At 50.4% G+C, this 23,576-nt stretch overlaps 11 protein-coding genes across 11 annotated transcripts; 8 read left to right on the top strand and 3 right to left on the bottom strand.

Annotated features, from left to right (window-relative positions):
• Nucleotides 1–571: 571 nt before the first annotated feature.
• Nucleotides 572–1,424, top strand: BGW36DRAFT_287926 (uncharacterized protein; the record flags this gene model as incomplete). Its single annotated transcript, XM_046210537.1, has 3 exons — nt 572–852; nt 921–1,173; nt 1,227–1,424. 3 exons carry the CDS (start codon nt 572–574, stop codon nt 1,422–1,424), a joined length of 732 nt encoding a protein of 243 aa, XP_046076949.1.
• A 2,285-nt stretch (nt 1,425–3,709) lies between these two features.
• On the top strand, nt 3,710–4,283 carry BGW36DRAFT_423470 (uncharacterized protein; the record flags this gene model as incomplete). Its single annotated transcript, XM_046219838.1, has 2 exons — nt 3,710–4,110; nt 4,172–4,283. The coding sequence occupies 2 exons, from the start codon at nt 3,710–3,712 to the stop codon at nt 4,281–4,283; spliced, it is 513 nt and encodes a 170-aa protein (XP_046076948.1).
• A 904-nt stretch (nt 4,284–5,187) lies between these two features.
• BGW36DRAFT_370243 (uncharacterized protein) lies at nt 5,188–8,207 on the top strand. Its single transcript, XM_046215227.1, has 8 exons — nt 5,188–5,397; nt 5,449–5,532; nt 5,598–5,699; nt 5,762–6,187; nt 6,242–6,859; nt 6,923–7,093; nt 7,155–7,217; nt 7,274–8,207. The coding sequence occupies exons 1-8, from the start codon at nt 5,265–5,267 to the stop codon at nt 8,176–8,178; spliced, it is 2,502 nt and encodes an 833-aa protein (XP_046076947.1). The 5' UTR covers nt 5,188–5,264; the 3' UTR covers nt 8,179–8,207.
• On the bottom strand, nt 8,208–10,505 carry BGW36DRAFT_404204 (transcription initiation factor TFIID subunit A-domain-containing protein). The gene is made up of 2 exons (XM_046218923.1): nt 8,668–10,505; nt 8,208–8,611 (listed from the first exon to the last, which is right to left on the bottom strand). Exons 1-2 carry the CDS (start codon nt 10,267–10,269, stop codon nt 8,357–8,359), a joined length of 1,857 nt encoding a protein of 618 aa, XP_046076946.1. The 5' UTR covers nt 10,270–10,505; the 3' UTR covers nt 8,208–8,356.
• Nucleotides 10,506–10,622: 117 nt separating this feature from the next.
• BGW36DRAFT_370239 (DASH complex subunit Spc34) lies at nt 10,623–12,185 on the bottom strand. The gene is made up of 4 exons (XM_046215226.1): nt 11,862–12,185; nt 11,449–11,808; nt 10,969–11,376; nt 10,623–10,914 (listed from the first exon to the last, which is right to left on the bottom strand). The coding sequence occupies exons 1-3, from the start codon at nt 11,924–11,926 to the stop codon at nt 11,076–11,078; spliced, it is 726 nt and encodes a 241-aa protein (XP_046076945.1). The 5' UTR covers nt 11,927–12,185; the 3' UTR covers nt 10,623–10,914; nt 10,969–11,075.
• A 221-nt stretch (nt 12,186–12,406) lies between these two features.
• Nucleotides 12,407–14,837, top strand: BGW36DRAFT_370237 (putative proteasome regulatory particle subunit). Its single transcript, XM_046215225.1, has 3 exons — nt 12,407–13,128; nt 13,197–14,488; nt 14,537–14,837. Exons 1-3 carry the CDS (start codon nt 12,606–12,608, stop codon nt 14,678–14,680), a joined length of 1,959 nt encoding a protein of 652 aa, XP_046076944.1. The 5' UTR covers nt 12,407–12,605; the 3' UTR covers nt 14,681–14,837.
• A 95-nt stretch (nt 14,838–14,932) lies between these two features.
• Nucleotides 14,933–16,747, top strand: BGW36DRAFT_370234 (putative hexaprenyl pyrophosphate synthetase Coq1). The gene is made up of 2 exons (XM_046215224.1): nt 14,933–16,290; nt 16,360–16,747. Exons 1-2 carry the CDS (start codon nt 15,091–15,093, stop codon nt 16,519–16,521), a joined length of 1,362 nt encoding a protein of 453 aa, XP_046076943.1. The 5' UTR covers nt 14,933–15,090; the 3' UTR covers nt 16,522–16,747.
• BGW36DRAFT_370231 (uncharacterized protein) lies at nt 16,748–17,914 on the bottom strand. Its single transcript, XM_046215223.1, has 3 exons — nt 17,653–17,914; nt 17,210–17,585; nt 16,748–17,139 (listed from the first exon to the last, which is right to left on the bottom strand). Exons 1-3 carry the CDS (start codon nt 17,815–17,817, stop codon nt 16,766–16,768), a joined length of 915 nt encoding a protein of 304 aa, XP_046076942.1. The 5' UTR covers nt 17,818–17,914; the 3' UTR covers nt 16,748–16,765.
• Nucleotides 17,915–17,948: 34 nt separating this feature from the next.
• On the top strand, nt 17,949–20,738 carry BGW36DRAFT_313328 (putative anaphase-promoting complex subunit Apc5). The gene is made up of 5 exons (XM_046212517.1): nt 17,949–19,397; nt 19,455–19,578; nt 19,631–19,737; nt 19,786–19,922; nt 19,974–20,738. The coding sequence occupies exons 1-5, from the start codon at nt 18,153–18,155 to the stop codon at nt 20,683–20,685; spliced, it is 2,325 nt and encodes a 774-aa protein (XP_046076941.1). The 5' UTR covers nt 17,949–18,152; the 3' UTR covers nt 20,686–20,738.
• Nucleotides 20,739–20,763: 25 nt separating this feature from the next.
• BGW36DRAFT_370228 (complex I intermediate-associated protein 30-domain-containing protein) lies at nt 20,764–22,186 on the top strand. Its single transcript, XM_046215222.1, has 2 exons — nt 20,764–20,961; nt 21,012–22,186. The coding sequence occupies exons 1-2, from the start codon at nt 20,874–20,876 to the stop codon at nt 21,923–21,925; spliced, it is 1,002 nt and encodes a 333-aa protein (XP_046076940.1). The 5' UTR covers nt 20,764–20,873; the 3' UTR covers nt 21,926–22,186.
• Nucleotides 22,187–22,221: 35 nt separating this feature from the next.
• On the top strand, nt 22,222–23,574 carry BGW36DRAFT_355314 (uncharacterized protein; the record flags this gene model as incomplete). Its single annotated transcript, XM_046213632.1, has 1 exon — nt 22,222–23,574. One exon carries the CDS (start codon nt 22,222–22,224, stop codon nt 23,572–23,574), a length of 1,353 nt encoding a protein of 450 aa, XP_046076939.1.
• Nucleotides 23,575–23,576: the final 2 nt, after the last annotated feature.

The following is a 23,576-nucleotide window of genomic DNA, read 5'->3' as shown; positions in this document are numbered from 1 at the left end:
TCACCAAAAGCCACGGCTGCTCTAAGCCCAAATTAAGCTATTCGAACTCCGACCCTCATCCAACCTTGCGGGCGTAACTCTTCGAGACTGGCCGAGGCCTGCGACCTTCACACTGACGCTTTTCTCATGTGGGGCTACATAATCGATCGGTTCTGAGCACTGAAGGATTTAATTTAGGAGATTCGGCCGTATCTTGCTAAGTCCTTTGAACAAAGTGGCGATCGTCGTAATCACAGTTGATATGCTAGCACATCCAGCGATTTTTCTATCAGTAATCACGATTATTAGGACTCGGGCCATTGTCGGCTTCAGCATAATCATTGGTATTGTTGATTTAGTAAAGCCCTGAATTAATAACATCATCGCCGAGCACTTATCTCCTGTCCATACATGCGTTAAATGTAATTATCCACGCCCGTTATAATGTCGACGCACTTTAATATAAAAGGCAAGATATAACGCCAGAAATTCAACAAAGAGGCAGAAAATTCCAAAGACAAAGCCCAAGGTCGATAACTAAAATCTAAAGTTCTCTTCATCACATCCTACGCAACCAAGCATTTAATCTACAATGGCACACTCTGATTTATTCTACGAACCACCCAAGGGAGAAACATCCGGTCTTCCCCATGATCCCTTCAAGAGCTTTGTGATCCCCAGGCCCATCGGATGGATAAGTACAACAAGCAAAGATGGCCAGGACAATCTTGGCCCATTCAGCCAATTCAATAATGTGTCGTTTGACCCCCCGACGATTTTGTTCATCGGTCACCAGTCTGCATACAAACGTCGCAGTAAGGATTCAGTTGTGAATGCTAGCGATACTGGCGAATTTGTATGGAACATGGCAACGTAAGTGCTTAATTAATAAATTTCTATCAACAGCGTTGGAGGAAGCTTACACTCTATGCGAATAATAGATATGATCTGCGTGACGCTGTTAATGCTTCCTCGCTCGAATCATGGGATGACGAGTTCCCAATTGCCAATGTTTCAAAAGCGCCTAGCCGGATTGTGAAGCCACCTCGGGTAGCAGAATCGCCCGTAAGCTTTGAATGTAAAGTTCACTCTATTGTGAGGGTTGCTGGAGACACCTTCGTGGGCAATTCTGATATCGTCATTGGCCGTGTGGTGGGCATCCACGTTAAGGGAGAATATATTACACCAGACGGGGTGAGCATTACATATTATTAGATCTTTTCGTTCCCGCTAACTTTGTTACATAGCTCTTTGACGTATTAAAAGCTGCTCCTCTTGCACGGCTCGGCTATAATCAATATACTGCTATCAACAATGTGTTCGACATGCGTATGCCGATGATGCCAGATGATAAATATAGTGCTGGTGTACTCGGAGGATCTATTAAGGATGTTCATGAAGCGGAAGAGGTGTACCAGAGAGACAAGGCGGAGGGAGCCAAATAGAAGGAGAGGAATTAGTCTTTTATCATGTATGCTGTAACTATTATACTAATACCTGTAATATTCTGGCGTTATTTTATCCTCTAACTTCACTTTCACTACCAAGCATTGGAAACGAACTTATATAGATCTGCAATATATCTTCAATAATAAATTAACGGTCATAGATGTCCTCAAATCCGACCACGTCCATTTAAGATTCAGAGCCGTAGTTCCTAGGATGTCTTTATAGTTGCCATTTGGTATTATTATGGTAGTAAATCGCCCCAACAGTACACCAGAATCCCAATTTCCCGTTATTGTCTATGACAGACCGAAGTGAATGAGGGATACATATCAATTGGCGGTTAAGTAAAACCACTCACTGATATGGAGAACTTCAGATGTTTAATTTCAATATTCCCAATATTTGGATTCTGATTCAATTATGTATATTAATGTGTTCCAAAACTAGTATGTCAACCATCAGCTGGCTCAGTCATAATAATTACGCATGTTTCATTATAGGAGTTACACAAAATTTATATTACTCAAAGGAGCCATGTATGCTCATCAAGGATTTGAGGAAATAAGTACACCGCTTTGACTCAACATGGAAGTGTGTTTGACTCATTCTCTCTTGGCTTATGTCCTATCAATTGATGTAATAGTTCGCTTCTTTACAAAGAAAATTGAGAAAGTGACAATGGCCATTATACTCATCTCTTTTATGTAAATGAGTGTACACTCCCAGACTCAACATGATAGTGTGACGTTTGATTCATCCCCCCGATTCAAATCCTATCAATTGATCTACCAGTTTCCTTTTTTTTTTTTTTTTACAAAGAATAGTGGAAATATTACACTACACTCATTTTTTTTATGTAATGAGTATGACTACAAGATCTGACTCAGATATACCGTCTTCCGAGTCACTCTTGTCTATAACTCCAGCACGACTACTTCCTGGTCTCATTCCTCTTGCATATTCCCTCGACTGTTGCAAAGACAGACATCATCCCCAGATACACACACATGTTCATCTTTCAAATAACCAAGCTTTTGATCAAGCCCTAATTCAATCACGCCATGCCTCTCGACCCGAACGGTAGACTTGATATTACCGGTTGGCAATGGCAGTTAGTGAGCAGGGACATTAACGCATTTCGTGAAAGTATACCGGTGTTGAGATACCCTGCACAAAATTTGAAGATCGACGGGGGCGATCTAGCAAAGGGAGGATTGCAGGTTTCAATGGTATCTGAAGAACAGCGGCGATGGAGAAAAAGTCGAAGTAAATCCGAGTCTAGATGCGGGACCTTTTGGATTCAAACTCGAAATGTTCTATGTCGATACCGTAGAGAAGCATGCAGATACTCGAGTGTAGGTCACCACATTCCATACTGTTGAGGGGGGTATAGACATATGAAAGCCTAGGGCGAGATACAATACTGAGACCAGATGTTTTGAAGCCGCTATCTATTCCCCGTATTTAGCTCCACGTCCAGCATTCTATCTCATCGAGTTGGAACGGGGCGCTGTACGTATTGGAGTGGGTAAAAGCTGGGGTTCTATCAAAGGCAGATTTTTGGTCGACGTGCAGTGATCGATGTGCGGGATCACTCAGGCACGTATATTCCCAGACTGGAATAAATGCCACTGGAAGGTCAGAAATTATCAAAATATTTACGAAATCGCCAACAATAGATTCTTCCTCTGCTATTTAGGCTGATTAATGGCGGGGTTAATTGTGGCTATTAAATGCCGTATTTCTTTTCATACAGTCACTAGATTTTGATTAGATACCATCACAAACCAATTGATTCCCATACTCTGGAAGTTGTTGAAAGACATGTTTATCACAAAGCCAGGAAACGTAGTATCATGAAGATTCTGACTGCCATGTACGAGTTTCGAGTTGACTTAATCAGTTACTACTAACACATTTGATTTAATCTTTATATTCTACATTTTGATACTCTCGATTGATGTTATCACAAAGCCAAGAAACGTAGTGTCATCAAGATTCTGACTGCTATATACGACCTTCGAGTTGACTCAATCATTTCCTACTGAGATATTCGACTCATTCTTTGTATTCCATATTTCATACTATTGACTGATTTAATAGTACATTGAATGAGTACAAACCTTGACTCATTGCCACCTCTTAAATCCCCCTAACAGGATTACTTTGAAAATTGAACCTTTCAACACGACATAGCACCTTCTCAAATTCTGAGTTCTCGATATCTTTCAATTACTCGATATTGTTGTTTTAGTTCTGTATCGATTAAACCATTCAAGCCATGTCAGGTCTATCAGGAATTCCGTCCTCTACAGGCCGCAATTTCGCATGGGTAATAAGAAACCCCATACGCACACCGAATGGTTACAAACTACGTGTTTGTTTGACTTCTAACGGACAGTTTGTCCCATTTCATGGGAACCCCAACCAACCATATAATTTCGACATTGTATTCCGCCACCCTGATCTGATATTTGGGGTAGTTGTTGCTATGATTCCGGGGTCCCTTGAACAGCAGGGTCATTTTAGCCTTGAAATTCCAGAAGCGCATCTTCCTAGATGGCCTGGAGAGTACCGCCTCGAGCTCAATAAACCGCTCGTAGGCTTTCTCCCGGCGGCTGATGCTCATGAAGGAAGCAGTGCAGCCACAGCTGTGCTTACCGTGCGTTCGCGAGAAGGTCCGTATATCCCTGTATCTGTATAAAGACCGCATGGAATAATCATACTATCTTATCAACAATAGATCCTCCTCCTCCTCCTCCCTCAGTGAATGGCGTCAATTACCAGAATGGAGTTTCTTGATGGGGCTTATTTTGGCTCTTGGAATCCACTGGGTTGCATCTGTCGGCTGGTAATGCTAATAATGCTAAGCTTGAGTGCATCTATGACCATATTTTACTTCTTTCTTCGTACTCTAAACTTATTAGTTTATGGAATACAATGTTCCTGAGGAGTCAATGTGGCTGACGCTTTATGACCTAACACTATTGATTAAACAGTGTAGATATAATGATCACCTGGTTATCTGGGTTACTACTCAATATGAAGTTGTTTCAAGGTAGGCTGTGGGTTGTGTCAGACAGCAGAGGTACTATTCTGCGTTAACCCATATGCTGTCTCGACTGCTCCACCTCCTGGGTTAGTATTCTTGGAGATTGCAAGTTATACAATTAATAACTTTATATAGAGAGATATTTACATTTTATCATACGCGTACAGGAAGGGATAACTCGGGCCATTTTAGAATAGTCTTACCGGCTGAGAATATATACGTCGACGTAGTCAAGGACATGTCGAGAGTACTACCACCACCATAAAAATACATTCTGTTTTTCATCTTGGCATTGATGTACTAATGTATAGAAAAGACCTATATAGAATAACAAATGGAAGAAGTATAATAATTCACAAGTATATGAAGATTATATGTATATGCATAGCTGAGCCGAGCTCGGCCGTCATAAAAGTCCAGTAAAACCAGCAAAATCTGGCAAAATATTACAAAATATTTACTTACAGCACTGTTTAGCTGGCTCTTGGCTACAGTATATGCATACTGATGTAATTAGCATGAACGCGAACTCAGCCCTAAATACGAGCCGCCACTGTACACTGTACTCCAACTAATGATATACAGCGGGGTGTATGTAATAGTAAGCCCTAGTATTACTTATTATCACTAGTAGATCAACTGACGCCAACGCCCGACGCGCGCCGCTTAATGATCGTCATCAGCTGGACTTAAAAAACAAATAAAATCCCCGTTAACCACGTTTATTTTTTCCAATCCATTCTCTATTGTACATACGTGGATAGAATGGCAATGGCGATTCACCATGTCCGACGAAAACACTGCTACTACTAATACTACTATTACTACTACTACTACTACTAATAATCCTCCCCCGCTAACCGTCACCGCATCGTCCTCGCCGACAGACGAGCGGCGGCCCCCTCTTCCTCTCCCTGGTTCGTGACATACATACATTCATGTTAATAAACGATAATTAATGAGATTAGTGAGCGTGCCTCGAGACACTCCCACCGACGAGACAAAGAATGACATCGAGAATGAGCGGAAACGCGCCCCGGAGCTCAGCGACCGTATATCCATCCCCCTTAACAGAAATAATGTATATTTGATGTATTGAGCGCTAATAATCATGTAGGAAATAGACGCCTCGCCGGCCCTGGTCTGAAATGGCACAAAGCGTACAACGACCTCGACGTCTTTGGCGGGCGGGTTCTCGTCGTTGATTTCGCGAGAAGCGGTACCTACCCCCTTACCCTCTAACAGATGTAAAATATGTATAATATGTATTAATGTATGTAGGCGATGCATCACACATCCGCAAAGTCGCCGCGCAAGAAATCTTCAGCCTCTCCAACCTGGAGCGGCTATACAGCAAAACACCTTCTGGAAATACGAAAACGCCAGCGATGCGCGTCATCCACGTGCAAAACGCGGACTGGGCGGTGCCTTTCTTACTACGCAAATTCCATATTACTAGCAACCACGACGACGGGAACAGTACTCTAGGTGGCGGTTTTGGGCGGTATTTGCGCTACAAAAAACCCGAAATGCGTGGCGGAAAGCCCTTTTTGACGGGCAAGACGTGGAAAGTGCAGTATGATCCGTGGAGAGGCGTGAATAGGACGAGTTTCGGGTTGGATTATATCAAGAGCTTCCCTCACACCAGCAGTAGGAGTAGAGGGGAGGTGGATATGATGATGCAGTTGAATGATTTCGATGAAAATGGTATGTCTCTCTCTCTCTCTTCTTTACTTTGATAAGTGGTTGAAAGTGTTGTAGATGAGCCGATTTGTAGCCAAGATGTGTACGTGCAACGGGTAAGCTGCTATATCCAGCACGCCCAATCACCCAGCGAAAAACGACTGTCGGTGGACGAGCTCCCTCTGCGGAAACATTTCTACCCATCTGACAACACCACCGACGAGGGCATCATCAACGGCGCGCTCAAAGACAAATCCGAATTCCTGCCTCGCCTGCGCAGTCTGGACAACGGCAACGTGATCATCATCTTCGACAACTCGTCCTCGGGCAGCATCGACGACACATTGATCCCCGCACGGCGCGATCTCGAGTGTCGATGGCGTCGACTACCCTTTCACTTGGCATTCGAGTCGCGCGATCCCATTGAGAATGATGACGAAAAGCTCGCGTTGAACTGCTCCAAGGCGATATTACGGGATATCTTCAAGGCCGTTGTGGGCGCCTGGGATGGGTTTCTGGATCGTGCCGTCACGCATATGACGATTCTCGAAGATAAGATTTATGAGCAGCCCGCTGATGAGAGTAGGGCGCCGGAGTTGTGGGCGAATTCGAGCGCGTGGTTGAAGGTTGAGAAGCTGGTGAATGTGCATAGGAGTGTCATGAATGAGACGAAGGCGAGGTTGCATGAGTTGACTGGTACTTTTCCTTTATCCTATTCTCCTTCAGTTTAAAAATTTTTTTAATTGATTGAGAATGTAGACGACGTCGATGCAGAGGATAACTGGCTCGACGACAGCCCCGGCGATTTCGAGCGTCTGACGAATCTGATCACCGAGGACCTGACCAAGCCGACCGAATCGCTGATCTCGCTTCTATACCAGAGCGTGTCGATCCGGGACAGCAGACACAGCCTCGAACTAGGCGTTAGCAGTACGTGTCAAACCTATCTAACCTATGCATATACATTATACATACTAACAGACCGTATCAGTGTGGCGGCTGAGCTGGATCACATTCATCTTCCTCCCGCTGACCTTCATCGTGGGCTTTTTCGGTATTCCACCCCCTAAGATATGAAATAAAATATCAGTACTGATTGAATATATGTAGGAATGAACGTTGACACCTTCTCCACCGACCCCAGCATAAAATGGTATTTTGTCTCTGCCATCCCATTCATGCTCGGCGTAATCGCCATCTACTTCTTCACCAAACGCCTGGCGACCAAGAACCGTCGCACGCCGCACGAACGCGCCGTCTACGAGTCGTTCTTCCAGGAAATGGCCACTGCCAATCCCACCCTGTGGACGCGCCACGGTCCACGCACACACATCTCTCCCAAATCAGGTCTTACTAGTGTTATGCGGCTGAAATGGCGGTTTGTGACGAGATGGCTGAGGCCCGAGAATACGATTATCCTCGACCCGGAAGACGCGGCCGTTGGTGGCGGTCTAACGGCGGATGGGTTGGGACTGGTGGACAGGATTCAACGGTGGTTGGCGAGGCGCTGGACGGGGGAGATTGCGCGGGCGAAAGTATGGGCAGGGGATGAGGAGGAGGGGTTGATGATGGAGGACGTGGAGGAGAGGATGAGTGGGGAGCATTCGATTGGGGAGGCGTTGACCGAGGTTGCGGAGACGGTGGTTGCGCCGGGCGTGCCGTTTGTAGGGCGGACAGCCATCGTAGCTGATGCTGAGGAGAAGCATGATGTGGCCTTGTTGACGGTGCCGGGGACGAAAGCTGCTGCACAGCAGACAAGTCAGGACCAGGACGAGCTGGTAAACCCCGTTATTGCAGCGGCCACGCTGCGTGATGAGCGCCGCGCGAGGAGTAATAGTGGCAGGAGTAGGAGTAGCGGGAGGAGCAGGAGTAATAGCGCGAGGAATAGTGGTTCGGTGCTGGTGGAAGAGGAGGATGCAGACTGGTTGCAGGAGAGAGGCAGGAAGGGGAAGAATTGGCTCTGGCGGCGGACGGCGTCAGGGGGAGAGGCGGATTCAAGTTACAGGGAGAGTTGAGATAGATATATATAATATAAATGATGGTGGTGTACAATATACTGTTGTAAAGTGATATTACTAGTTTCCTGATAATAGATAACTCCAAGACCCAGACCTAAGACGCCATGCTAACCAGCCTATACCATCGTAACATATCCAGCCTGCGATGCAGTACATATGCAGCAAGTGCTGTAAACTATTCGGCCTTCCCTTGAGTCACCTTAGCTGCCTGCACTGCCGACATCTTCTGCGTCCAGGCCTGCGCCGGCTGCGGCTTCCTGACGGTGCGCAAGTCGTCCGTCGAAAAGCCCGATATGCGCATGTTGTACTGGCGCTCAAGAACAAGCTGAATATCGCGGATCTCGAGCGTCGACGCTGGGCGGAGCTTGGCGAGACGACAGGCAGAGCTTACCACGTCGTCAACAAAGTCGTCTGCCATTTGCAGAATAAACTAGAGAACAATTAGTTGTTGACTAGATAGGAGAGAATATAGGAGAGAGTAAGTACCTCTTCAGCATCTGGCGTCAGTCCCTCCCCCTCGCCGCCACCAGTGACCTGACGAACAAGGATGTCCAGCATTTTCTTGCTCAGCACACGCTGCCCTTCGCCTTCGAGCACATACCCAGGATGTTTCTGAATCGCAGGCTGACCCATCATGCCCATTGCACCGTGACTGGGCCCGCCAGAGAGTGTTGGACGAGGCGTTCCCATTGCGACGGGTTCAGGGGGCTGGACGTTCAGGTTCTTGGGAATGGCCATGTTGATGTTGCGAGTGGTGTTCTCGGCGGAGCGGTTCTGGATGTAGCCGGGCGGGTTGGCATGCGCGCTGTTCGCTGCTAGTGGCGTGCCTACCTGTTGGCCCTGCTTATTGTTGTTGTTGCCCTGGTATGACTTTGCAGCCTGCGATATGGCGGCCTCGTGGGAGAGTGGACGAGGCGGATTGTTCGCGGCGAGGCCGTCGGGCTGCTGGGCTGGGACTTGGGCTGGGATTTGCTGCTGGCCGGCAGCAGCTTGGGTGAAAGCGCTCTTTGGTGCAGTCTGCGCGGTGGGAGTCTGTGTCTGCGCTTGCTGCGGCGCCTGCGTGGATGGCGACTGGCTCTGGCCTGCCTGGACGCGGGCAGCATTGACGGCAGAGTTGATGGTATGTGGTGCAGGCGCCTGTGCCTGGCTAGTATGCAGCTGGGCAGCCGGGGCGTTGACGTTGTTCGTGGTGGTGTTCATGGCGGCAGTGGTGGTTGCAGAGGTTGCAGGAGGAACAGCTGCGGTGTTGGCGGGCGCCGTTTGGCTTCCTGCCTGTCCTTGCGCCTGTACCTGCTGCTGCACCTGCTGCACCTGTTGTTGCTGCCCGCCCGCCCGCGCCGCCTTGAACACTTCTTGCTGCTCCTGGAATTTCTTCAAGAAATCACCGCCCTCGCGAAACAGCTTCTCCGCCTGCTGCTGGCGATTGCGAAACTCCTGCATCTCCTCCTGCGCCATCTGGCCCGAGGCCTGTCGCGCCTGCACCTGCTGGCGCACCTCCAGACTTCTCTGCCTTCCCATCTCCTGTTTCTGCAGCGCCATGCCATACCGCAACTTGGCCTCGTTGAGCCAGTTGGCCGCCTGCTCGCGGTTGACGTTGGGCGGGAGATGGAACTGAATGGAATTGACCTTGGCCTGGACGGCGGGTAGCAGCTGGTTGAACGTCGTCGGATTATTCGCTGCCTGTGGCCTCTGCTGCCCCTGTTGCTGCTGGTTTTGTGCTGCTGCGGCCTGGGCCTGTGCCTGAGCCTGGGCTTGTGCCTGGGCCTGTTGTTGCTGCTGCTGCTGCTGCTGCTGCTGCTGTTGCTGTTGCTGTTGCTGGAGTCGCTGCTTGTACAGCTGCATCCCCTTCATCAGCGTCTGCGAGACCTGCATCAGCTTCATCTGCGCGCCCCGGTAATCATCGCTGGACGGGTCCCGCGACCCGAGCATCTCCCATAGACTGCGGACGTATTGCGTCTGCTGCTGTTTCTGGGCATCGTTGAGATGCGGCAGTTTGGCGACCTGGTCGGTGCGGATCAGCGAGGGTTGTTGTTGCGGAGGGAGCTGCTGCGGAGCGGCGGAGGGCTGGCCTTGACCTTGGCCGTCCATGATGATGGTATTATTATATTATAATACGCTGATTATATTATAATAGGCTGATGTGTGTATGGACTTGTCGCGATGGGTGCTGGCTGCGTGAGTGCGATCCGACGGTTGGAGCTGGCGAGTGCCGCCCAAGTAAGCGGGTATAGGTGTATATATATTCTGCCAAGTGCGAAAAAAGAAATTTATCTCTCTCCCTACAGCATCAGATGAAGATATATATGGCTGGGCCGGCGGTCGAGCATGTCCTGTTCTAACTTCTATGGAGGAGGGAGGTGCAGGGAGCAGAGCCGCAGCCTTTCCATTTTCGGATTAGTCATGGCTTGGCATGTATACTATTTTCATGTATGCGTCACTTTGGGCTGAGTAATAACTTTGTTCTGGGATTTACGATGCGTCTATTCAATATGTACATGGATTCTGTTCGTAGTACAGATAAACAGATAGTAGCTGGGTTAGATGAGCAGCCTGATGGTAGTGCCTGAGCATAGCTTTTGGTATAACTTTGGAGGACCTTGGAGTGAGATGTGTGTGGGATTCAAGTCCTGCATCACAGAATCTCCTATTTCAAAGCACATCATATTTCTAAGCAAGAAAGCAGGTCGTTGTGTCTTCAGGTGCCGCTCATCGAAATTCTTGCATCTCTCAGACCTGGTCTAGTTAGTGATGGTTGGTCTTATAGAAGTGGTAATAGAATATACATACGATCGCAAGATCTCCCTCTGCAAGTTGAACATGTATGATGGAATCGGGCTGGTTCTCCTGCTCCAGGACGGCATAAAGGCGTGTTGTAGGCTACCAAAAATCATAAATCACCTCATCAACTCCCCCAAATCCCGCTCGATCCCCGTCACTCGCTCCTCCAACGTCCTTTTGCGTCTTTCCAGCTCCCGAATCTCTTCTAATTCCTTCTCAATATCGTCGTCTGTAACCTGCGTATCTTGTGGTTGAGAATCAGCAAAGTCGAATTCATCCTTATCATACGCTTCATTTATTCGCTCTAGCTCTGCAGTGTTCTCGGCCACGCGCGCTTCGAGCTGCTCGAGCGATGCGGTGATTTGGGAATAGCGGTAGCGCAAATTCGATATTTTTTCGGGTGCGCCGGGGACAGGGCTGTACCATAGCATATTCAGATTAGACGCGACCTAACTTGTAATGAATGATGAGTGATGAAGGGAGGTTTACTAGACGTTGCATAATATCTCGGCACCTTTCAGGAGAACGTCGATGTTGATCTCCCCCCGTGCAGCACGTGTCGATGACCCCGTTGAACGTTTGATTTCGTCCATCATGTCATTGCCTAGCACCCGCGCAACAGCGGACTGGTGCCGATTATTTCTGGCCGCGTAGATGCGACTCGCCATGGTCTCGCCTTGGGGTTCAATGGGGAAGGAAGTCCCTCGTCGTGTGGCGCGTCGCTGGGACGGTTTACTGGATTGGTCTAGCGTGAAGAGTGCCCGTTCATGCACTTCCGTGTCGCGGATCAGCGTGGTGATGTCGGGCGTGTTGAGTAATGCGTTCGTGAAGCGCTTGGGCGGGGGGAATCTGCGGGGGTCGAGTTGTCAGCGCCGTCTTGATAGATTGTTGGGGACACTTACGAAAGCTCGGAGATGGCGTGCGCTGAGAGCGAGATTTGCTCGAGATGGTTTTCTAGCAGGGACATTTTGGCTGGTCGTGTATTATGAGGATATACATTAGTAACTCGTTGTGATGAACTGTTGTTGGTAAACAGCCGCGCCAAGACTCGTTCAGTTGCTATCAAGGTGAAGCTCGGCCTCTGCCTCAGGCAGAGATGGGGCCACGACAGCACTCCGCACCTGCATGCCAGCACAGAACACGCAGCACACGCAACACCCACCTGAGTGGTTTCTACCAGTACACAGGCAATCTAGGACACAGCGAGTCTTTATGTTAGAAGCAGTAGCAGCGTAGGAATAGAGATGACCACGCGGACACTCTGCCTGGCTTACTTAACTCGATATCGGCCCCTACTAACCGCTTTTGGATGCCACTGCTCGTCGCGTGCCAGTCCAACAGCCTGATTGGCCCGGCGGCTCACCTGGTCCACTGCTGGCGGTCCGCGTTGCTAGACAGTTCCAAGCATGCTCTGCTCTGCTCTGCCGCCGTCCTCCTGCTTCATCACCTCTGCCTGACATCACATCACTTACTCACCCATCCCCATCCCCCATCATCACAGACCTTCTATCTCCTCACCTACCTCCCCAGTCCCCTTCTCTCTTCTCTATCTGCATCCATTCATTCTCTCGGCTCGTTCGCTCTCGCTTGCTGCGTGACCTCATCCCCAACCCTGTCGGTCCCCGTCAGCCCCGAGCTATCACAGAATGCCAGTTGAACGGCGCTCTCTGCGGTCGAACAGCAAGGGTGATACCTCGTCCTCGACCAACGGCGAAAAAGCCCGATCCAACTCCAATTCTACCGCCAGCAAAGACAAAGCCGCCCCAACAACCCGGTCGGCGGCCGCGAACAAGGCCAAATCCGCGCCCCAGCTGCCGAAGAAAGCCGCCACCAAGGGCGCAAGCAGTTCGAATAGCAGCAACAGCATGAGTGGCGATCAACCCCAGCGAAATGGGACAGACCCTGTGGAGAACGGTGTGAATGGCGCGGAGGACGCGGAGATGGAAGAGGATACGCCAGGTGGGCCTACATCGTCCATCAAAACCAGCTGGGAGCATGATGGTGACGAGATGACTGTTGTAGTGCCACCATCAAAGGGTGCCAGATTATCTGGCACAGATCACAAGAAAAACGAAGAGAAAAACGAAGAAGATGATGTTGCCATGGAAGGCACCGAGGAGGACTCTGCCAAGGAGCCAGAGGTCGATCCGAGGGTCAAGGCCGTGCAGGGTGAGTCGACTCTATTATATGTAAATTCCATCTTAACATACTGCCATTAACATACTGCCACTGCTTAGATATCAAAGCCAACTTTGGCTTGCTGGAACGTGCTGTGACACACTTTGATCCTCGATTTACACTTCGCGTGCTGCGATCAATATCCTCGATGCGGAAACACATCTCGCCAGACTTGCTCGCTGAAGTCATTGTCGACACTTATCCCAGCTCGAGCCAGGCGGCAACCTTCTTGTTGGAAGCGATCGGAAAGACAGGCGCATTTGATAGTGTTGTCTCGAAGATGGACGTAGACTCGGAGAAGCCCAAGTCCGGGACTCGTGAGATTTTGCCAGAAGTCGATACGTACTTGTCCATCCTGGTGCAAATTTTGTTTTACGATCAGAAGGAGACCCAGCGTGGCGCCGACTTCTCCAGCAAATTGGTGGAGAGATTGCGAGTTTTGAATCGTCGTACCTTGGATTCTCTGACGGCCCGTGTATACTTTTACTTCTCGTTGTTCTACGAGCAACTGGCTCCTCTTCCCCCGTCCCCAGCTGCTGCAGTCATCTCTATCCGCAAGCCCTTGCTCGCTGCTCTACGTACCGCTGTCCTTCGCAAGGATGTCGATATCCAGGCGACCGTCATCACGCTTCTGTTGCGCAACTACCTGTCCACTTCACATATCTCCCAGGCTGACCTCCTAATTGCTCACAACGAGTTCCCAGCTGCTGCATCCAACAACCAGATTGCCCGATATCTGTACTATTTGGGACGTATCCGTGCTATTCAGCTACGCTATAGCGAAGCCCACGAGCATTTGACCGGAGCCACCCGCAAGTCTCCTACCAGCTACAGCGCTGGTGGCTTCTACCAAGTGTCGATGAAACTTCTCGTGATTGTCGATCTGCTCATGGGTGATATCCCTGACCGTTCTATCTTCCGCCAGCCCCCTCTGGAGAAGGCTTTGCATCCGTACTTCCTTCTGGTGCGTGCCGTCAGCACTGGAGATCTCGATGGATTTTTGAACATTGTCAACACTCACAGCGCCACGTTCCGAAAAGACGGTACTTATACTCTGATCTTGCGTCTACGGCAGAATGTCATCAAGACTGGTATCCGTGTCATGTCTATTGCATATTCGCGGATATCGCTACGTGACATCTGCCTTCGCCTGGGTCTGCACAGCGAGGAGTCTGCCGAATACATAGTTGCCAAGGCGATCCGCGATGGCGTTATCGATGCCACATTGGATCATCAGAATGGATATATGAAGAGCAAGGAAGCGGGCGACATCTACATGACCAGCGAGCCTGGCGAGGCCTTCCACGCGCGTATTCAGGCTTGCTTGAGTCTTCATGACGAAAGCGTCAAGGTGAGAACACTTATAAACTAATATATACTACATGTACTGACGATTTAGGCCATGCGTTTCCCCATGAACCAACACCGGCTGGAGTTGAAGAATGCGCAAGAGGCGCGGGAACGGGAGCGCGAGCTGGCCAAGGAGATCCAAGAGGGCGACATGGACGAAGATGACGCCGGCGGAGACTTTGACGGGATTTAGTCGGACATCAGGATGATTCAGCAGGATAGAGGGTTATCCCTACACTACATGTATACTCAGAATTCATTTCGTATGTTACCGCTTGCCATCTTAGACGTACTTCTACTTGTTCTACTGTCTATTCTCTACTGTTAATGCAAATTATTAATTATAGTAATTATCGTATTATCTGAAGATGCTAAGTGGGTCCTAGGAAGAAACCGCGATGCCTTCTAGCGTAGTGTTAGCGGTTAGAATTCCTTCCCGGTTAAAACCAGAAAAGTCGGCTGAGGTTGCCGCGTCTTCAATTCCTGGATTACTGCTACTTGCAAATATCATTTGTTCACGTCTACCCGATCTACTCATCTACTTTTACCTTCTCTGCTCTCTTCTTTTAATTCATGTTTAATTTATTGGACTAATCCGCTCCAATGACTACGAGAGCTCGCAGCTGCTCGCAGCTCCTGCTCTCAGGTCGACCAGTCCCTCCGACATCGATATGCCCTCAATGCCGGCACCACAACATCCTTTACACCACGGCCAGTTCGACGCAATTACGCAAATACCATCCCAGCCGCCGACGAAATGTCTCGCCCATTGGCGCCGCCGTGTCCGCTGCCCAGAACCTGTTCACCAAGGGCTTCCCCAAAGCTCCTCCCGGTGTGTCGGTCGACCCATTACGCATCGTGGGCAAGGAATTGAAGTTCCTCAGCAATAATATCCGCAACCTGCTGGGGTCAGGCCACCCCATGCTCGACAAGGTCGCTAAATACTACACCTGGAGCGAAGGAAAGCACGTCCGGCCGCTCCTCGTGCTGCTCATGTCCCAAGCCACTGCGCCCACCCGGGACACCTCTCGCTCTCCACCCTCCACCCAATCCTACATCAGCCAGCCGATCAGCTCGCCTCTCGTCCTCGCCGACGCAAACCCAGATACAAGCCCACTGACCGCGCCAGCAGCCGACCTTGAAGGCGTGTTTGGCGAAGACCCCAACATCCTCCCCGCTCAGCGCCGCCTGGCCGAAATCACCGAACTCATCCACACGGCGTCCCTGCTGCACGACGACGTAATCGACAACGCCGTCACCCGCCGCTCCTCGAGCTCCGCCAACATGCAGTTCGGCAACAAAATGGCCGTTCTGGCGGGTGATTTCCTGCTTGGTCGTGCCTCTGTTGCTCTCGCTCGTTTGCGTAATCCTGAAGTTATTGAATTGTTAGCCACCGTGATTGCGAATCTCGTCGAGGGCGAGTTTATGCAGCTGAAAAACACGGCAGCGAACGAGACATACCCCGTGTTTACAGACGATACCATCTCGTACTACCTGCAAAAGACATACCTCAAGACCGCTAGCTTGATCAGTAAATCATGCCGTGCGGCGGCCTTGCTCGGTGAGCACACGCCTGAGACAGTGGAAGCGGCGTATTTGTATGGCCGGAACTTGGGATTGGCGTTTCAGCTGGTTGACGATATGCTGGATTATACCGTTACCTCGACGGAGTTTGGCAAACCCGCTGGCGCAGATCTGGAGCTTGGCCTGGCCACGGCGCCGTTGTTGTTTGCGTGGAAAAGAAATCCCGAGTTGGGCGCGCTGGTGGGGAGAAAGTTTGGTCAGGATGGGGATGTAGAGAGGGTATCTTCCCCTTTCCTCTATCAAATATAAGTAATTGCTGTGGTGTGTATGATGCTGATATATGTGTAGGCCCGCCATCTTGTCTCCCAGAGCGACGGCGTCGAGCAGACTCGCCTCCTGGCGCAAGAATACGCCGATAAAGCCGTCGAGGCAATACAGATCTTTCCTGATAGTGAGGCGAAGAATGGGCTAATTGAGATGTGCAAGAAGACAATGAACAGGCGGAAATAACCAACACCACTAACCACACCAACTACTACATGTACCGATATGATGAGTAAGAGATATCACCGCGATATACACTCATTCACTCATTCACTCTTACGGCCGCTGTGTTGCGTGCATTTATCACTGACCACGAGGTCACGGAGTCGCGGGTTGATTATCAATTGACATGTATTTTATTATTCATGTATTACCAGCTCAACAATACAACAATAGAATAGACCTCCCCCTCATCCACCCTGTCCTAATATTAATTCCGACTCAACCTCTCCCAAGCCTCCGTATACTTCTCCGCCGTCTTTCTCACCACCTCGTCACTCATTTTCACCCCCTCTTTCCCTTTCAACCCTTCTCTCGTCAACCAGTCCCTCAAATACTGCTTATCGAAACTCTCCTGGCCCCGCCCAACTTCATACCCATCTCTCGGCCAAAACCGCGACGAGTCCGGCGTCAGCACCTCATCGACGAGAATTACCTCGTCCGTCTCGGTATCGAGGCCAAACTCGAATTTCGTGTCTGCAATAATCAACCCCCGTTCGTACGCGTATTCATGCGCGGTTTTGTAGAGTGTTAGCGCGAGATCGCTGATGCGGGTGGCGTATGGCTCGCCGATGATTTGCGCCGCTGTTTCGTTCCACAACATTAGCATTCCACCAAAATCACACACTTCCCTAGGGGGGGTAAGTGAGGTTACCTCGATCAGGATGAATATTCTCATCATGGTCACCCATCTCCGCCTTTGTGCTAGGCGTGTATATCGGCCCGTCTGGGAACGCCTGGCTCTCCTTCAACCCTTGCGCAACCTTGATTCCGTGCACCGTGCCATGCGCCTGATACTCTTTCCAGGCGGAGCCAGTAATATATCCGCGTACGATTGCTTCGATCGGGAAGATTTTGTATTTCCGTACCTGCATACTGCGGCCCTCGAGAGCGGGGCGTAGGGACGGCGGGATGGAGGGTGGGAGGGAGAGGGTGAGGAAGTGTGTGCGCAGAGACGGGTGCGCGGATTGGAGGATGCGGAACCAGGTTGATGTGCAGGATGTTAGGAGGATGCCTTTATTTGGTATGCCCTTTATATTAGTTAGTATATATCAGTTAGGATGAGGACGTGGATGTGGATTTGTAATGGGGGGGTACGTTTTCCATGATCACGTCGTATGCGGAGATCCGGTCTGTTGCGATGAAGAGCAGTGTGGAAGCGTCGATTTCGTAGAGGTCGCGCACTTTGCCGCGCGCGATGAGCGGGAGGATGCCATGAAGGTCGGTGGTTGTGAGAGCTTCCTGTGCCTGTGCCTGCGCCATTGTGGTGGTGTGGTGAGGAGAGGTGAGGATGGTGTTGAGGAATATTTTTGCGGGGTGGATTTATTTGTAGCCGCTATCGGTGGGGTTATTTATCGGAGGAAGGAGGAAGGGTCCGGTGTTTACATTTATTGTTAGCTTTCTGTCCGACAACAGTCGACGGCGCAGTTGACAGGATCATGCCTGGACTTCTTTATAATTGCGCTTTATAATTGTTTATAATTGCAATCGGTTGACAGAATCGCGGTTAAATTGAATACAGTGTCGGTCGAACGTGTTGTGGCAGCTATCATGATCACGACATAACAACAATATCTGGATTTGATGGATTTGATGAAATGGCCCGCTATCTCACGCCTTCAAAAGTCGCCCTGCTCTGCCTAGCCACGCTCTACACCGAAGGCACAGTCCCCAACACATCCGCTGTCCCCGTGCTGTCCTTCCTCATCTCGCACATCCTCCCTCCTCGCTCCTCCGACAAATCGCCCGCCGCCTACAGACGCGACAAGAAACACGCCGTCTCCATCGACGAACTCGAAGAAGTTCTCTCCTACCACTCCTCCTCCATCCCCGGCCGCTCAGTATGGGATCTACTCCTGCGCAAAATGTGGCTGCTAGACTGCTGCGACGCCCTCGAAACCTTTTTCGGTGATATCCACTCTATCGTCGAAAAGTCCCGTGAAGAGCAGATCCAAGACCGCGATAATGGCCTTGTCGTTCAGGATACGGGGATGCTGCTGTCCAGGTCCTCCCCGCTAGGCGCGTTTGTGCGTCGCGCGCAGCTGGAGTTTACACGGCTGCAGTTCCATGACTCGGTGAAGCTGTGGCGCGGGTTTATCAAGTATCGCTTACCGACGTATAGAGCGTGGGCAAGACGGCATCCGTCGGGGGAACAGTCGGCGGTGGATGTGAATCTGGTGGATCTCAAGCTAGATGCGAATAGCTATTTGAGCCAGGTGGTCTATCGGAATATCGAATGCGACGACGACGACGACGACGACGCCGTCGACGACGAAGCGGGCGTGAGCACCAAGGACGTCGAGCAGCTACTCACATTCCAAGTCGACGAACTCCAACGCATCGGCGGCCGCGTTCCAGATGAAGTCAAAGACCAGCTAGAATACATCATCTCAGCGGGCGTCATGGTCCCGAGTATGGCTCACTACATCCGATTCTTAGACGCGTGGAAGGCAGGAGACTATCCCTCCTCGTTTGACAATCTGCACCGCTACTTCGATTACACCGTTCACAGCCGAGATCGCAGCTTCTATCAGTATGCTCTGCTGAATTTGGCGATTCTGCATGCTGCTTTTGGCTCGTATGCTGAGGCTGTGTCGGCCATGCAGGAGGCTATTTCTATTGCGAGGGAGTCGCATGATATGGACTGTTTGAATTTCTGTATGAGTTGGTTGTATCACTTTGGCAAGGCGTTTCCGGAGGAAATGGGGGATGTGCAGAGTACAGGCATGTTGGGGGGTGAGAAGGAAGGGTTGGCGTTTTTGAAAGCGAAGGCGAGAGAGAGTGAATCGTGGGGCTTGCTTAGTACGACGCTGTTGAGCGAGGCGAAACTTGAATTACAGAATGTGAGTTCAACTTTTGTAACGGTTTAGGGTAAGGGTTTGCTGATGATGATATGATAGGGCGATAGTTTGGCCGCGGCGTTTGAGAATATTGTCAAGTCGTCGTATTTGAATGTGACCAAGAATTTGAGGACAACTATGGGGCCGTTGCTGCTGCTTCAGGCGTCTGTATTCTCCCGAATAGGTGAGTTTCACCTTCTATGAAGTTGTAGAGTTGTGTTCTAACAAATATGTAGGTCTAACGCATAATGCTTTGCTTCAATGCGAGATCTTCCGTGAGTGTTATGCTAAAGGAGCTCCATTGGATGATTGTCTCAAAATTGCCTATCGAAGTAGTCAGTTGGTAAGTAGTAATCTATCAGTATACGATGGCATAGTGCTAATAATGTAGCTGTCGCATAGTGGCGGCTATAAAAGAGCCGTAACTCGTATCAACGACGTCTCGCCAGCAGACTTGCGTTCTCTCAAAGCGAACCAAAGCTGGGCATATTTCTGTGGCATTATAAAACTAGAACGGCAAATCCATAGGTAATACATCCTTGTAAGACCAGTCTATCCATTTTGACAAGTATAATATAGAAACGACTCAATCGCCGTCGAACATTTATTTGCGCAACTCCAAGACATGCAACTCCCCGACACCGACCTCGCCCTGCAACTATCCTTCCTCGAAATCGAATACCGTCTCCGAACAGGCCACTACCAAGAATCCATGTCCATCATCGACGGCCTCGCCCAGTCCATGAAACAAGAAACCTTTGACATATTCACCCAAATCCGTCTGCTATGCTACAAAGCCCGCATCCTCGACAAAACCGGCCTTCCGCAACGAGGCTTCTCCATGGCCATGCGCGCCGCCGCCATTGCCTACCGATCGCGCGTTCTGCCGGGTCTGTGGGAAGCTATCACTGTGCTTGCCACTGTTTTGCTGAGCCTCCGTGAATTCGAAGCTGCGTTGGAGATGACAGAAAGCATAATGCCACAGGTACTCGAGCTAGATAATCGGTATCTTACCGCGCGTTCGTACTCGGTGCTTGTAGATGCGAATATGGGGTTGGCGGGTGAGGCTTCCCACCATAGAATAAAGGCAGACGTGATTAGAAAGGAGTATGTGACCAGGGCCCTGACGTATATTGATTGCGCGTACGATGAGTACGAGGCGATTGAGGATTTGCCCGGCCAGTGTGAGATGATGGCTAAGAAGGCGACGGTCATGCACTTGTCTGGCGAGCCGGTGCTGGCGAACGACTATGCAGCTAGGGTGTTGGATTTGAGGAAGACTCCCTATTAAATTTATATTTAAATATAAATAATATCAAATATCAAATCAAAATATCAACATGCCCGAACAAGAAGGTAATTGTAGATGCATTCCGAATCCGGTTAGTGTGGTGACGTCGCTATCAATCGTTTTCTCCGACAACATTTGAACCTCTTCCTTTAGTGCTATCACAACATTGAAATGTGACAGCCTTAACCATGTTCCCTACACCACGCTGTCTCGCAGCCAAGGCGCCGGGCTTCTTCAAAAAAAGCACCGGCGAGCTCAGCCGCCTCGCACGCATCGGTAGCTCCTCCCTCACCGTCACCATGGCATCTCAGCTAACCGGTATCCAGCTCTCAACGCCGAAGCCATATCGACACCCACAAAACCCTACCCCCTCCTCGACTTCTCCGACCCCGCTGCCACCGCCTCCTGCAAAACCATGGCAGACCGTGCGGTAGGCGGGTTCAGTACTGCACAACTCGACTTCATCCCGGCTACTGCTACCGACCCAGCTCACACCCGCTTCCACGGCACAATATCCACCAAACTGCCCAATAACTGGCGCGTAGAGCGCACCGGCTACGCGGCGTTCCGGAACCGTGACCGCGGCTTCTGGTTACTCGGCAGGCTATACTGGGACGCCGATCCGTATGCGTATCTCGCGCTGCGGGTCAAGAGTGATGGGAGGCGGTACATGGTGAATCTGCAGACGGAATCGGTTGTGGAGACGGATATTCATCAGCATAGGCTGTATACACGGCATCACCGCGTCTATCAGCCACCACCACTGGGTGAGGGAGACGAAGGGAGGTACGGCGCACTTTCAGATATCCCCCCCGCAGAAACGATCATCAGCACAGCCACGACGACAGGGAGTTCGGGTTCAGGCTGGGAAACGATTCTCTTGCCCTTTCACTCCTTTGTGCGCACGAATTACGGCATGATTGTCGAACCGCAGCAGAGCTTGATCAAGCAGAAGATCAAGTCGATTGGCATTGGGCTGATTGATCGTGTGGAGGGTCCGTATGATTTGAGAATTCATAGGATTTGGGCGACGAATGGGATGAGTGAGGAGGAGGTGGAGGAGGAGAGAAGCATTTGTGGAGAGAATGCGTTAGGTGTGGATGAGGGGGTGAGGACGTTGTGGGGGTCGAAGAGGGATGCTCATGGGAAAGAGGGGAGCCATACTCAAAGAAAAGAGGAGGAGGAAATTGGGAAGAGGAAGAAGGGGTTGGAAGGGCTGAAGGGGGAGTGGGAGCAGTAGTCTTCTTCTTCTTAATTGTATAGCATATGGTGTATTTATTTAATGTACTGTTGTGAGGTTAAAGGAGATCGCTACATATGTAGGGGAGGGTGAGACTGATTTATGCAAACGAGCGTTAATGATGCCTGGAGCAAACGCTGTCTTAGCAAACGCTGTCCACAACACCAGTCACTCAATGATTGTCGGCTCTACATCTACTCACCAAGCTCTATCATCGATACAGCAAGCACTCGTTCACATGTAACACTGTCAACTCCACCACTCTCGTTATGTTATCGTAGCTCGAGTAACTAGAAATGTCCCTCTCCACACTCAGACCACCCCAAACACATGGTGATGATGACCACGATATCCTCACACCATGCTTCCAACACCAAACCTTCTTCGACCACGCCTTCACGCACTACATGACCTTCCGCCAGCCCCTCCGCTTCTGGTACGGCCATCCCCTACGGCGTATCATCAAAGGCAACCCAGCCTACGCCACCAAACTCTCCTCCTACCCCATCACTGAACTCTTCAAATTCCACCAGTCCCTGCAGCTCCGTCTAATGAACTACTTCCCTGAACGGCTCTACTTCGAAACTCACCCTCGTCTCCTCCAGCCCCTGATCCGCGCTGAAAAAATGCCTGGGCTAGTGAAAACCGCCTTTCAGGGCCGAGACCGGTTTCTCAGCGTGATGACGGCGTATATCGATCTTGTCAAGGACGGGGCTACGGATGTGCAGCTCATCATGGTGCGTCCGTTTCCGCGGGATATGCTTGAGGATCAGGATTGGAAGGCGTGTATAGCGCCGCATTGCCGGATCTTCTATCTGGAAGTCCAGCAGACCCTATTCCTGCGCATCTCCACGGAGACGCGCTACGCTGAGTCCTTCCCGACCTGTCAATTGCGATATGACGACTCTGGCGATGGCGTCGAGGGCCACGCGCTGTCGAGGATTACGTACGGTCTCAAGAAACATCTCGCGGCTATGAATATCCTTGAATACGAGATTCTGTCATTGCAAACCCGCCGCTCGCAGGGTATTCCCTCCTACCCTGAAGAACAGGAACACCTCGCCTCGTCACACTCCTGCGAGCGAATGTTCATCTCCCTTTGCACCACCAACCTCGACGGCGACCTCGACGAAAATGGCAACCCCTGGCCATCGCTAGTCATCGAAACAGGCCCAGCCTTTGACAACACCGCCTCCCGTTCCCTGCTACACTACGCTGTAGACTGGTGGTTCACGCAAAGCCGCGGCTTGACGCGAATCGTGCTCCTGCTCTTCTTCAACTACCTGGAGACCGAGACCGTCGTCGAGAAATGGGTGCGCAGCAAACAGCCGCCGTTCAGGAAGCGTCTAGCGCAGACGATTATTATTAGCGTGCATGATTGTCTCCCGCACGAGACGCTGGCGTCGACGTGCGAAATCGAGGTGTCCGGGGAACGATTGGTGTTGGGTATAGAAGCGCTGCTTGGACGGCCGAAAGGGGCGGGGGAGGAGGATGTGGTCTTCGATAAGGGGTTTTTGGCTGGTCTAGCGAATGGGTTTTTGCTTGTGTGGCCGAATATTGGGCCGAAGAGGTATGAGGCGCTGCATCCGAAGCCGATGCCGGGGGAAAGACAGGTAGAGTCTATTCGGATGGCTGTTGAGAGGCAATGACA

The sequence above is a fragment of the Talaromyces proteolyticus genome (genome assembly GCF_021365285.1).
Source record: "Talaromyces proteolyticus strain PMI_201 chromosome Unknown BGW36scaffold_2, whole genome shotgun sequence".
Classification (NCBI taxonomy): Eukaryota; Fungi; Ascomycota; class Eurotiomycetes; order Eurotiales; family Trichocomaceae; genus Talaromyces; species Talaromyces proteolyticus.
The sequence above is the reverse complement of the archived record's forward strand: the minus strand, read 5'-3'. Positions and strand labels throughout refer to the sequence as shown.

Coding starts and splice junctions, on each gene's coding strand:
- BGW36DRAFT_370243 (XM_046215227.1), top strand. CDS start 5,265: ATGTCCGACGAAAACACTGCTACTACTAATACTACTATTACTACTACT. Junction 5,398..5,448: donor GCCCCCTCTTCCTCTCCCTG/GTTCGTGACATA, acceptor TAATGAGATTAG/TGAGCGTGCCTCGAGACACT. Junction 7,218..7,273: donor CTTCATCGTGGGCTTTTTCG/GTATTCCACCCC, acceptor GAATATATGTAG/GAATGAACGTTGACACCTTC.
- BGW36DRAFT_404204 (XM_046218923.1), bottom strand. CDS start 10,269: ATGGACGGCCAAGGTCAAGGCCAGCCCTCCGCCGCTCCGCAGCAGCTC. Junction 8,612..8,667: donor TGACGCCAGATGCTGAAGAG/GTACTTACTCTC, acceptor ATTGTTCTCTAG/TTTATTCTGCAAATGGCAGA.
- BGW36DRAFT_370239 (XM_046215226.1), bottom strand. CDS start 11,926: ATGTCCCTGCTAGAAAACCATCTCGAGCAAATCTCGCTCTCAGCGCAC. Junction 11,809..11,861: donor CACGCCATCTCCGAGCTTTC/GTAAGTGTCCCC, acceptor CGACCCCCGCAG/ATTCCCCCCGCCCAAGCGCT. Junction 11,377..11,448: donor GAGATATTATGCAACGTCTA/GTAAACCTCCCT, acceptor GCTATGGTACAG/CCCTGTCCCCGGCGCACCCG.
- BGW36DRAFT_370237 (XM_046215225.1), top strand. CDS start 12,606: ATGCCAGTTGAACGGCGCTCTCTGCGGTCGAACAGCAAGGGTGATACC. Junction 13,129..13,196: donor GAGGGTCAAGGCCGTGCAGG/GTGAGTCGACTC, acceptor GCCACTGCTTAG/ATATCAAAGCCAACTTTGGC. Junction 14,489..14,536: donor TTCATGACGAAAGCGTCAAG/GTGAGAACACTT, acceptor CTGACGATTTAG/GCCATGCGTTTCCCCATGAA.
- BGW36DRAFT_370234 (XM_046215224.1), top strand. CDS start 15,091: ATGACTACGAGAGCTCGCAGCTGCTCGCAGCTCCTGCTCTCAGGTCGA. Junction 16,291..16,359: donor AGGATGGGGATGTAGAGAGG/GTATCTTCCCCT, acceptor ATATATGTGTAG/GCCCGCCATCTTGTCTCCCA.
- BGW36DRAFT_370231 (XM_046215223.1), bottom strand. CDS start 17,817: ATGGCGCAGGCACAGGCACAGGAAGCTCTCACAACCACCGACCTTCAT. Junction 17,586..17,652: donor ACGACGTGATCATGGAAAAC/GTACCCCCCCAT, acceptor ACTAATATAAAG/GGCATACCAAATAAAGGCAT. Junction 17,140..17,209: donor GAATATTCATCCTGATCGAG/GTAACCTCACTT, acceptor GGAACGAAACAG/CGGCGCAAATCATCGGCGAG.
- BGW36DRAFT_313328 (XM_046212517.1), top strand. CDS start 18,153: ATGGCCCGCTATCTCACGCCTTCAAAAGTCGCCCTGCTCTGCCTAGCC. Junction 19,579..19,630: donor GTCTGTATTCTCCCGAATAG/GTGAGTTTCACC, acceptor ACAAATATGTAG/GTCTAACGCATAATGCTTTG. Junction 19,738..19,785: donor CCTATCGAAGTAGTCAGTTG/GTAAGTAGTAAT, acceptor CTAATAATGTAG/CTGTCGCATAGTGGCGGCTA.
- BGW36DRAFT_370228 (XM_046215222.1), top strand. CDS start 20,874: ATGTTCCCTACACCACGCTGTCTCGCAGCCAAGGCGCCGGGCTTCTTC. Junction 20,962..21,011: donor CAGCCGCCTCGCACGCATCG/GTAGCTCCTCCC, acceptor ACCGGTATCCAG/CTCTCAACGCCGAAGCCATA.